The sequence below is a fragment of the Phacochoerus africanus genome, chromosome 13, assembly GCF_016906955.1.
Source record: "Phacochoerus africanus isolate WHEZ1 chromosome 13, ROS_Pafr_v1, whole genome shotgun sequence".
Taxonomy (NCBI): domain Eukaryota; kingdom Metazoa; phylum Chordata; class Mammalia; order Artiodactyla; family Suidae; genus Phacochoerus; species Phacochoerus africanus.
This window is the reverse complement of record NC_062556.1, coordinates 64952000-64964816: the sequence shown is the minus strand read 5'-3', so window position 1 is coordinate 64964816 and position 12817 is coordinate 64952000. Positions and strand designations below refer to the sequence as shown.

The 12817-nt window shown below is 38.1% G+C and overlaps 1 protein-coding gene across 1 annotated transcript in view; it reads left to right on the top strand.

The window, feature by feature from the left end:
* Positions 1-12817, top strand: part of UGGT2 (UDP-glucose glycoprotein glucosyltransferase 2) — a 168632-nt gene that overhangs the window by 131135 nt on the left and 24680 nt on the right. The window contains exons 30-34 of the mRNA XM_047756237.1: positions 24-108; positions 3599-3684; positions 6068-6163; positions 7201-7285; positions 10784-10966. Coding sequence (XP_047612193.1) covers positions 24-108; positions 3599-3684; positions 6068-6163; positions 7201-7285; positions 10784-10966 — 535 coding nt within the window. The remainder of the gene's footprint in view (positions 1-23; positions 109-3598; positions 3685-6067; positions 6164-7200; positions 7286-10783; positions 10967-12817) is intronic.

Here is a 12817-nt window from a genome sequence, read left to right as displayed (position 1 = left end):
TTTTCATGTTTCTCTCCTTTTAGGCACAAAGGAACTGACTCTCAGCAGGAGCGGGGAGATGTCATTGTTGTATTAAACAGCTTCAAAAGCAAAATACTGCAAGTACAAGTGTGTGAGGCTGCAGCGCTTGCAGCCTTTGTTCTTAATATAAGAATTATCTTTTTCTTTATTTTTGGTTTACAACTAATTTCACAATTTTACTAACTAAATTGTCATATTAAAACTTTGGCAATGAAAGGAAGAAGAGAAAAGGAAAGCACAGAGCTTGAAGTTAGAAGTGGTTTTTTTAAAGTTCTACTATGTCTAGTCTACTTACTGTATTTGTAGCCAAATAATGTTATGAATTAGAGATAAGATTAGGAACACAGGTTGAAAAGTTAGCCCTTTCAACAGGAGAAAAAAGTGGTGTTTCTTTTCTTTACAAAAACAAACAAAAAAAACAGGGAATTTTTCTTTTTATAGCCACACCTGTGGCGTAAGGACATTCCCAGGTTAGGGATCGAATTGCAGCTGCAGCTGCTGGCCTACACCACAGCTGCAGCAGTGCCAGATTCCTGAACAGGCCAGGGATCAAACTCAAATTTTTATGGACATTATTTCAGCCACAAGGGAACTCCAGTAAAGGAATTTTTAATGATGGTAGATTTAGTTCTTTGAAGCAATGCACCTACTTAAAATCAATAAAACTTGTGGTTAAAATGTTTTTAAAAAATTTTAAAAACAGTGAGCTGATATTAATAAGTAAATATAAATCCAAAATTAAAGACAAAATGAGAGCCTAGTGAAGTAAGCAAGCACAGAACCTTCTTTTGTGCGAAGAAAGCTACTGTTGCCCTGGGAACACTTGTCCATCCCAGTACATGTCAACTATCATTTTGATTTAATTTTCAGGATTATAGGGACAGAAATTAAAACCCTGGACCCAGATAAAATGGGTGTTCTTTTAGAAGGCCTTCTTTGCAATAAGCCAGCTTCGTGGTAAGGATGAACCATAGTAAATATACCACCTTTTTTTTTTTTTTTCTTTTTTGTCTTTTGAGGGCCGCACTGTGGCATATGGAGGTTCCCAGGCCAGGGGTCTAATCAGAGCTATAGCTGTCAGCCTGCACCACAGCCACAGCAACGCCAGATCTGAGCCTCATCTGCAACCTACACCACAGCTTTCAGTAACACTGGATCCTTAACCCACTAAACGAGACCAGGGATCAAACCTGCATCCTCATGGATCCTAGTTGGATGTGTTAACCACTGAGCCACGACAGGAACTCCACCACACACTCTTTTAACCCAAATTTGTATCACCTAGGTAAACAGGGAAACCCTGAGCTTTGAATTTGCACTAAAGTGGTTCTAGATTAATAAGGGTGTATAAGCGTCTGGCAGAAATATCCATTTATCTGTGGAAGAACATATTATATTCAAATACACAAAGAAACCCAGCAGAAACAACAAATAACAGAAAGCAGACACTGAAACAACTATGCTTACAACATTCAAAGAAATAAAAGACAAACTTGAGGAGTTCCCGTTGTGGCTCATTGGAAATCACCTCTGGAGTAAGATACTATATTCAAATACATGAAGAAACCCAGCAGAAACAACAAATAACAGAAAGCAGACATGGAACAACTATGCTTACAATATTCAAAGAATTAAAAAACAAACTTGAGTTCCTGTTGTGGCTCAGTGGAAATCAAGTCAACAATCATAGTATCCATGAGGTTACAGATTCAATCCCTGGCCCCACTCAGTGGGTTAAGGATCCAGCATTGCCACAAGCTGTCATGGACACAGCTCAGATCTGGCTTTGCTGTCACTGTGGCGGAGGCGAGCAGCTGTTGCTCCGATTCAGCCCCTAGCCTGGGAATTTTCATATGCTGCAGGTGTGGCCCTGGCGGGGGGTGGGAATCAGCTCATGAACGCTGGTATCCCAGTAATAGAAATTCCTGAAAGGAAGAATAGGAAATGGAGGAAGGAAAGTATCCCACTGATAAAGATAGATAAACATTCATGTCAAAGGTCCACAAATTAGGATGAATGAAAAACGGCCCATGTAAGATCCTAATACCTACCAAAGAGAAAAGGCAAGTCACTGCTATAAAAATGACACCAACACTAGCAGCAAACATTTCATTTTCAAGATAACAAAAGTTTTTCAGGGTTTTGGGGAAAATTATTTTGAACATAGGGTTCTCTAGGCAAATTCATAATCAAATATGAAGGCAAATGAAGTTATTCTCTGAAGTGTGAAGAATTAGAAAAATTATTTTCACAGCCCTTCTTGAAAGTGTTTGCCAGCATGATGAAGATGAACAAGAAAGAAAACAGGTATTTCAAGAAAGGGTGAAATTAATGTGAAAACCAGTACAAAGAAAGCTTGAAATAGATAAACATTTAATTGTTAAGCTTCAAGATAAAAATGTATTCGAGAAGACAGGACATCTGGACAATTGAGTAACATTGATAATAAACTAGAAAATACTAGGTATGTGGTAAAGAAGAAATATATCTCACCATAAGAAAAAATAAATACAGAGTTCCCATCATGGCTCAGTGGAAATGAATCTAACTAGCATCCACGAGGATGCAGGTTAAATCCCTGGCCTTGCTCCAGTGTTGTCGTGAGCTGTGGTGTAGGTCACAGATGTGGCTCGGCTCCTCAGTTGCTATGGCTTAGGCCAGTGGCTCCAGCTCCAATTAGACCCAAGCCTGGGAACCTCCATATGCCACAAGGGCAGCCTAAAAAGCAAACAAAACAAAACAAAAAACAAATGAAAAAAACAGTAATATTCCAAGAAAAAAAAAAATCCTCTCATGGTGAAATGTGAGAGAGCAGACTCCATGTGAACCAGGAAGTGTCTCCTAGGAGGGCACAGTGGTCACACCGTGGTAACTGCAGAGGAAACATGATTGTAGTGGCCTTTTAGACTCTTCAATGAGTGGTGTTTACACCGTTACAGTAAGCATTTTTACTGAGTTTCAAGTTGTAGAACGAACATAGCATAGTATAAAAGCTGAGTGTAAATGTCATTATGTTTACAATGCTCAAGGGAAAGTTGAGCTAATGTGAGTTGGGAGGCAGAAGGAAAAGGTACAGATGTTATTGTCCTTGTAACAGGCTACGCAAGAGAAATCACTGAATTTGTTGGAATAAAAAAATTAAATGTTATTTAAAGTTACAAAAATACTCAGTAGAAAAACTCATGGTAAAGATAGTATTACCAAAACCTCCAGATAAAGAGGCAAAAGGAGGGGTGATATAAGTAAGCCACTCATCTTTCATCACAAAGAATGAATAATGTCTAAACTCTGTGAATCCAGATATACGTAGATAGCATCTGAAATTGGTAATTCAGTACATACAAGTATAAGCACATTATTTAGCAGCGTGGAGGTAACCACCAAAAGAACTAAACACAAGAGGCTGAACTGATAGTTGAAACCAGATTGGGTCAATAATGTACTAAGGTCTTTCTTGGCTTCATTTATTGTAACAATCTTAGATTGACAAGGATTCCCTTGCCCACTATATTCCTAACCATGCAGTATAATATGAAAGCTGCAGAATTTTAAAGTTTCTCTTTACCATGCTATCTAGGTACAAAAAAACCCAGACAGAATTAAGGAAGATATCCTTTCCGATAAAGATGGAACAAAAAAAGGAATGTGGGATTCCATTAAAAGGTAATTGCTAATGAATATTTTAACATGTAACTGTAGTTTCATCTAGAGTCTGGTATATGGGAGCCCTGCAGATCATAAACATTTGAATCAAGCACAGATCTTCTCTAGAAAGGACAAGACAAATACATTAATGTTAATAATACAAGGTAGGAAACTGGAGCTGTGAGACAGCTGAACATAAAGTGCTCTTCAAACCAAGGGAGCAAAAGACGATATCCAGTTAGGAGGAACCTCAGAAAAGACTCTTTGGAGGAGTATGTGGCTAAGATGTGTTCTAAAGAACAGACAGGAGACAGGGTGAGGGTACCTGGTTACATGAAGTCAGAAAGATGGGGTGTGTTTCTCAATACCCCGGCTAGCTGGTGTATTGAATATCATGGGGTATCTCTAAGTTATCTTGGGACCTATAGTAATCAGAAAAGGACCGTACTGGCTTACATCTTCAAAGAGTTCAGGAATAGAGCTGACTGGGCATTCAGGTGATGTGGTCCAGAAATTCTTTTTCCATCTCCTAGTTCTGTTCTCCACGCCTTCTTCATTTTCAGACAAGTTTTTACAAGAAAAAGGTGGTCGCCTCCAGTGGGAAGAGATTGCCTCTTTCTAAATAGTGTCAGCACAGTTTCCAAGGCTGACTCATTGGTCCAGCTATAGCCATGTATGCCGGACTGAACTGATCCTTGTGACTGACTGACTGACTAAGCTTGGGTCATGTGTCTGCCTCTAGAGCCTTGGAGAAGGCCCATCCCACCTACATCTCGTAGAATGAGATAGAGGAGGAATGGTTACCCGCCCACCTACTCACAGTACCAGGTTATTGTGACTGGAAGTGTAAAGGGTGTTAGGTGGCAAAACACGTGTCTGCTGTAGGTCCACATCGTAGGTGACTTTGAAAGTCCAGGTTAGAGATTAGAACTTAATTTGAATTATGGTGGAGATCTATTGATCATTTTTATCAAAGAAAAGAAATAGAAACTTTAGACCCAAGAGATTCAACAACCTAAGCAGATTTTGTTATACCAATCAGAATCATTTTAGACTTTGCCCAGCTTGGGTCTCTTTTTCTGTAGTTGACCCTGTTTGATAAGAAGACTCATGTTACTAACCCAGTATGTTCATTGAACTGGGTACTGATCTGATCAAGGAAGGTTCAGAGTCACGCATTTGGAGAGTAGGTATGTTTGACAGGGGATAATGAAACAGAACCTGGACATTTTAAAGAGTATTGATGAGCTTCCATTAAAACCAGAGGGTAGATATGAGAAAGAATAAAGATAATTATTAAACTATGGCATAGCCACTTACAGTACGGAAAGGATACCAAAACAAAACAACGCTTTGTTAGAGAGAAAGTAACTTTGGGGAATGGTAACTCCTCCAGATACTTAAGCATTGTATATGTTATAGTGTTTTTTCACTAACTTCCAGTGATGTTTTTCTTCTCTGAATCAACTGTGTATTTTTATTATTTGAGGGGATTACAATGAGAAAAGATTTGAAAAACACCTCTACCATAACAGTTCCTTTTTGGTACAATATATTCCACATTGACTGTGAATTGTTTAGTTTTCCAGATTTTAGTCATTCTCAATTCTGTGCATATAAAAACGAAGGTTTTGATTAAATAAAAAATTTTAATAGGAAAAAGAAGAAATGACACATTATGAATAACCCAAATGAAAGGTTCAGTTACTTTTGTGTATGAGATGGGGTATGTCAGAGGCTGGTCTGGGTCCAGAAAGTGGTGACAGTGACAGCTGGGCCCAGATGAAGCTGCTGTGGTGTACACTGTGAGTGGGCGTGGCTCCCCAGTGCTGCCGTATTTCTCCTGGAGGCACAGCCTCGGTGCAGAGATGGCCGTAGCTGGTCTGACGTGGACACTACCCGTGACCAGAGGAGCTCTCCATTGAGGCAGCTGTTCGAACATGTCATCATGGGGAAGCCACGTCAGCACTCAAGGACCCACTGTCGTACCACGTGTAACAGTTGTTGCTGCCACAGTTGACACTTCCACCTTGTCTTGCTTCCCCCCACTGGCCTGTTTACAGCCTCAGTACGTTAGATCTAGCCGTGATGCACCACAACTCAATCTATGTTCTTAAAACAACTTTTATAACTCACAGAGAATCAAACGTGTTACTCCCTTATTAACCTGGAGGGAAGTATGACAGCATTTGATGTACAGTTTTTAAAAAAATCATAAAACTTCAAGTTGTATTGTCACATGTTTAAATAGTAATTTTTAGAATAAGTACTTGTTTACAATGTAATAACTTCATTTTGAAAAGCATTACTATTTTTATTTCTTATCAAATTTAGTAGTTAGATAAGTAAAGTTTCCAGGTGTATATTAAGAGACTGTCAACCACTATTTTCTCATTCCAAGTTTCACAAAGAGCCTGCGTAAAAAAGACGAAAAGGCAACAGACATTCTAAACATTTTTTCAGTTGCTTCTGGCCATTTATATGAACGCTTTTTAAGGTAGGTATTTTTTTTTAATCTAATGTTTTGAAAAGTAATACATTTCCAAGATCCAAAAAGAATTTTTGAAGTTTAAAAGAATGAAAGAAATTACAATGAAGAAAAACCTCCCACTCTGTTTCCCTGGTACCAGTTCCCTGTCCTACAGGAAACCAACGTTATTGTTTTCATATCCTGTTAAAGATGTATGTAGAAAAGCAAATATATTTTTTCTTTTTCAAACTCCCTTTTACCCAAATGGTAACAAAATACATACTGCTGTGCACTTTGCTTTTTTTTAACCTAAAATAATGTGGGAAGAATATTTTCTAAATGCACTGAAGTTTCATGAGTTTGATTTGAAATGTTGGTGATCTTTAAGGTTAGAAAATGGGTATATTTTATAGTAAGATGATATGTGAGAAAAAGAATATATAGTAAATTTTTCTTTTCTGGTGAAGAAATCTTGTTTTACAGAAGGAGGCGGAGGCTAAGAGGAGGAAAGCAATATTTACAAGCTACAGAGGGCTATTTTTAACTATGTAGAGGGATCACAGAGAATGCTTAAAAATGTTTGAATATGTATTGATGGTTTAAGAGGAACTCTAGATACATCTGTATCTTCTCCAATCAGAGGTCCAGGATAGCAAGACAAGTGATCTGTCGAGTGAATTTACTAGTATTTTGACAGGTTGTTCAGCCCCTCAAGATTTACACACCTGCTGTTAATGAGACAGTAATAGAATCAAGCTGTTTCGGACAACCTTCTTTCTCTTGTCATTTGTAACAAATAAAAAAAATCAGTTTAGTCTCTCGGGTGTACAGATACATGGCTTTACATATATGTATGTACATATGTGTGCATATACACATGTATTATAGCCTTATACATTACGTACTTGGTGAGCAGCTGTGGTATTTGTAAGATATTTCACTCTGTTTCTTCATAATTCATGGAAAACTCCTAGTTAATATCTTTAAATATTTTAAATCCTTAGGAAAAGTAAGATGAACTCCTGTTAATGTTAATTTATTGAATTTATTGTTCTTTTATTCAGAATTATGATGCTTTCTGTTTTACGAAACACCAAAACACCAGTGAAGTTCTGGTTTCTTAAAAATTATCTCTCTCCAAAATTTAAAGTAAGTACATTAATTTTTTTACAGAGTGGTTAATATTTCAGTAATAAATTCTTTATATCATGGTAAATTCATATAGCATTTTTTTTTCAGAATGAGTCTTTACGCAGGTTAATGTATTTAATCAATTTAAAACTTTGGTAAACTTTGGTATTCAGTATTTTTTATCTAGCTTAAAAAATTCTGCACAGCCTCTATTTAAAGAAGTGATTAAAAGCACAATAGGAGATGGTTTATTTTTAAGTAAACTCGAAATCGGGATTAGTGGATTTTCATGGTAATGAAAAATGAAATAAATTTGGCAATGAAAAATATGTACAGATTGTTAAATAAAAGAATTGATTCTGTCATATTTTTATAAAGAAAAGCAGGAACAATGGTATCCAGAAACTATGAAAACTGTACCATAGAAGAGAGTTTGATGATACCGAGAAGAGCAAGGTTCTTGTGTCACGTGCGGTGCACTGGTTACTGCGGTGTGTGGGCACTGCAGTTAGAGTCTGTGGCACCTCTCACTGCTGCCACAGAGTGCACCCCATTTCTTCCTGTTCAATAGATTCCAGGCAAGGTTAGGGTCTCATTCAGTAGCAGTTGAGAGGAGTTGTCTTTCTGGAACAAAACCAGTAATGAAAGCAGAAATAAAAATAGCCAGCCGTGCTTTGATTCCTTGGTCTTGCCAGGCACATTGCTAAGTACCTCACCTGCGTTAATCAGTTGCTCTTCATAAAGCCCTACACCCAGAAAATCCAGACTCAGAAGTTACACAAGTAGCCTACATAGTTGGGAGGTGTCCAGAACCACTCTTGGTCAATAACTCACCAGAAGGATGCAAGAGCTCAGAAAAGCAGTTCTACTCACAGTTACCGTTGGTAACAGCATGGGCAGCAGTTACTTCCCAGGAGCCAGGGTAAAGGGCCCAACCAGTCTCTGAGCAAAATTTGTCCTTTATGGGAGTTCCTGTCGTGGCGCAGTGGTTAACGAATCCAACTGGGAACCATGAGGTTGCGGGTTCAATCCCTGGCCTTGCTCAGTGGGTTAAGGATCTGGCATTGCTGTGAGCTGTGGTGTAGGTCGCAGACGTGGCTCAGATCCCAAGTTGCTGTGGCTCCGATGTAAGCCGGCAGCTACAGCTCTGATTAGACCCCTAGCCTGGGAACCTCCATATGCTGCAGGTGCAGCCCTAAAAAGAAAAAAAAAGAAAAAAAAATTGTCCTTTATGGCACAGGCCCTGGGCCAAAAAGCTAATGAACCTAAGCATTCTGCCTCAAAGCCCAGGTGCTAAACCCTTGTGAAGCAGCTCCTCTGCCCCAGCAGCACTAAGAGAGCCACCTCGTGTACTTATTTGAAAACTGAACAAGAACCCATAAATATAGATAAGAAGCCTTCCTGGTTTGTTACTAAAATTTTAACATGTTCTCCAACACTGCAGAGACAGGGGTTTAACTCTGAATAAACTGAGATAATACAGTCTGAAGATTGTCTTAACGGGGAGTTATATCATCACTAGAAGCATAGTTTTATGACTGGTTAAAAGTCTTGTTCCACTACATGGCCAAAAGTAATACCATACCTGAAATTATATTTTACCTCTTTTTAAATAATTTTTTTTCTCTTTTTATGGTTGTACCCGCAGCATATGGAAATTTCCAGGTCAGGGACTGAACCTGAGCCCTCAGCAGCAGCACCACCATATTCTTTAACCCACCGCACTGGCTGGGAATCACCCACTCCTCCACAGTGCCTGCACCACTGCAGTCAGCTTCTTAACCCACTGCACCATGGCAGGAGCTCCATATCTTTTTCTTTTTGTAATTCTTTTCCCTCAAAATTTTATCTTTTAAAAACTTTTCAGTGAAACATAACATGTGTAGGTTGTAAATGTGCAACTTTGATGAATTTTTACAAAGTTAAAATACCTACGAGGCCAGCAGCCAGATAGAGAAACAGAAATTACTAGTACCCTATCTCCTTCCCCTTCAGTTTTAAAAAGCATACCTTCTGGAGTTCCCGTCATGGCACAGAGGAGACAGATCCAACTGGAAACCATGGGGTGGCGGGTTTGATCCCTGGCCTCGCTCACTGGGTTGAGGATCCGGCATTGCTGGGAGCTGTGGTGTAGGTCGCAGACGCGGCTCGGATCCCGCCTTGCTGTGGCTCTGGCGTGGGCTGGCAGCAACAGCTCCAAACAGACCCCTGACTGGGGAGCCTCCATGTGCCGCGGGTGCAGCCCTAAAAAGACCCCCCAAAAAAAAAATAGATAAAAAGCATACCTTCTCTCTTCCTTCAGATCGTCTCTGAGTTATACCTACTTTGGAAATAAGCCTTTCCTGACTGCACCATGTAAAGTGACAGTCTCTTCTGATCTTTCATTCTGTTTCCCTTCCCTTTTAATTTTTCTCCGTAGCACTATCTTCTATAGATAACTTACTGATTTCTTTTCTCTAAAATGTAAGCCTCAGGAGGGCCATGAATTTTATGTTTTGTTTCACTAATGTATCCCTGGGGCCTAGAATAGTGCCCAGCACATAGTGCACGCTCAGTGACTATTTCTTAATACCTATTTGTTGAATAAAGTTTTTCTTGTTTCTACTAATTTTTTTTTAATTTTGAAATGAAAGCAGTGATTCCCAGCAACTAACTGTTTTAGTCATAATTTCAGCATTTTGCAACTCACAGATAAAAACCAGTGCCTACAGTACAAAACATAATTTAAACATACATTGTTCTTACAGAATCAGGGAGAAAATTAAGCTAAGCATATACCCAGCAACTAGCTACAGATGAGAATTGAGATGAATGCAAATTCTGAGTTTGCTAATCCATCTTTACCCACTCCTTTACCATCACCTCTCTCAGTATTTGGGCTCTTGAACCAAATTTATCTAACAATGGACATACTTAATTAACTGCTCTGCTTTAAACAGAGTAAGATACTTTAAGCCTATAAGACACTGAATCAAATATCACTGTTCATACTGTAATAACTGCCTTGTGTTTTTCATCCTTGAATTAAAAAGTCGTAAGTCTCAAATGTGAAACTCAGAATCTAACTTAGCAATATACAACTCATATTGTGTTTTTCTGTACACCCTTTTCATCTTTGTGTCTCTTACCAAGCAACATGTTAACATGGACATAAAATGTTTGATGCACAGGCGTTCCAACTTCCAGAAGCTTTTCTTACTATCGTCAGGTTTCCTCAGATCAAATATTAGTAGTAAAATAGAGGAACAATTATTTTAGTTAATAAGGCTGCTAATTAATATAGTGTGCCTATTCTTAATGTCTTTACATAGTTTTATATATACTTATATTTTTATATTTGTCAGCATCTTATGTTTCTGATTAATAGATACATTATTGATGTACTATTTAGACATTTTAAGAACTCATTTGTAACAACTTATAGTAAACTTGCATAATGTTAATTTTTTTTCTCCAAAACAAAAACAACCTTTTGTTCCTTGAATGTATTCTTTGGTGTGTGTGTGTGTGTTTTAGGAGGTGATTCCTCACATGGCTGAAGAGTATGGATTCCAATATGAACTGGTCCAGTATAGGTGGCCCCGGTGGCTTCATCAACAAACTGAAAAACAAAGGATTATTTGGGGTTATAAGATTCTTTTCCTTGATGTCCTTTTTCCTCTTGCAGTGGATAAAATCATTTTCGTTGATGCTGACCAGGTAATATGATTAACGGTTTTTTTTTTTTTCCCCACTGTACAGCAAGGGGGTCAGGTTATCCTTACATGTATACATTACAATTACATTTTTTCCCCCACCCTTTCTTCTGTTGCAACATGAGTATCTAGACAAAGTTCTCAATGGTATTCAGCAGGATCTCCTTGTAAATCTATTCTAAGTTGTGTCTGATAAGCCCAAGCTCCCGATCCCTCCCACTCCCTCCCCCTCCCATCAGGCAGCCACAAGTCTCTTCTCCAAGTCCATGATTTTCTTTTCTGAGGAGATGTTCATTTGTGCTGGATATTAGATGCCAGTTATAAGTGATATCATATGGTATTTGTCTTTGTCTTTCTGGCTCATTTCACTCAGTATGAGATTCTCTAGCTCCATCCATGTTGCTGCAAATGGCATGATGTCATTCTTTTTTATGGCTGAGTAGTATTCCATTGTGTATATAGACCACATCTTCCGAATCCAATCATCTGTCGATGGACATTTGGGTTGGATTAACAGTTATTTTTAAGAGTACTTAACTTTTTTACACTTCTCAGTATAGGGGCGCAGTTAACACTGCTGCTGTTACTATCTTTGTCGCCACACTACAGTAACATAATTGTGACATACAAGCAAAGTACTTTTTTTTTTAGAAAAAGCGTTCCAGGGAAAAATCGAAGGTATTCCTGTAAGTACCATTTGTTCTTAGGATATGGCAGTTTTCCTTCTAAAGTAGTAGTTTTGTTTTGTTATTTTGGTAATTAAAAATAAAACAGATACTTGTGTTAGTCATAATAAAAGTAGTTATATGGGAGTTCCCATTGTGGCTCAGTGGTAACAAATCCGACTAGTATCCATGAGGATGTGGGTTTGATCTCTGGCCTCAGTCAGTGGGTTAAGGACCCAGCATTGCCATGAGCCTGGGTGTAGGTCGCAGATATGGCTTGGATTTGGCATTGCTGTGGCTGTGGTGTAGGCCAGCAGCCACAGCTCTGATTCCACCCCTAGCCTTGGGAACTTCCCCCCCCCAAAAAAAGTAGTTATATGAATTCCTATGGATAGGAGCTGAAATTCATTTAAAGTGAACTATTTCTTCTTGCTGGTAAAGGTAGCAGTTAACCTTGCTCTCCTCATTCTTCCACCTTCAGCAGCATTCTTTGGCATTTAGTCATTTCCATATCCCATCATGCCATCACTTGAAGAAAAAAGTCCTACATTTGGCCAAAAAAGATAATGGTCCTCAGCTTTCAAAATTTATGTGTCTGAAATTTTTTATGACTTTTCCCTTTCACTCCGTGCATGCTTTTGTAATCATTAGTGGTTAAAAAAACAAACAAACAAAACTTGTGAAATACACAGAATTTCTAAGAACAGTAATATGTAAATATAAATTAAGTTAAATGCAGAACTAAAGAATTCACCTGTGGCACAGCAGTCTAAGGATCCAGCACTGTTATTGCAGCAGCTCAGGTTTGAATGTGGGTTTGATCCTTGGCCCGGGAACTTTTGTATACTAAAGGTGCAGCCAAAAAAAAATAGTAAATAAATGCACAAGTTAGTATTTTATTTAGGACCAAAAGTATATTTTCAAATGCTATTTCAAAATTTACTTGTATTCAAAATTATTTTTTATTATTTTCCAAGTTGATAACTATAAATAATTATCATTAAAATCTAAGAAAATAGGTAATGAAGTAATCATTGGCAAACATACCATCTAACATAAAATTTATTTCTCCTACTTTCCCCCAATACAGTAATTTTTTTCCAACAGGCTAGAGTCTATTAAGAAATGAAACATACTAACATTACTTCATTGAAGCCATTAAGAATCAGGAGATTTTTCCTAATGATTCA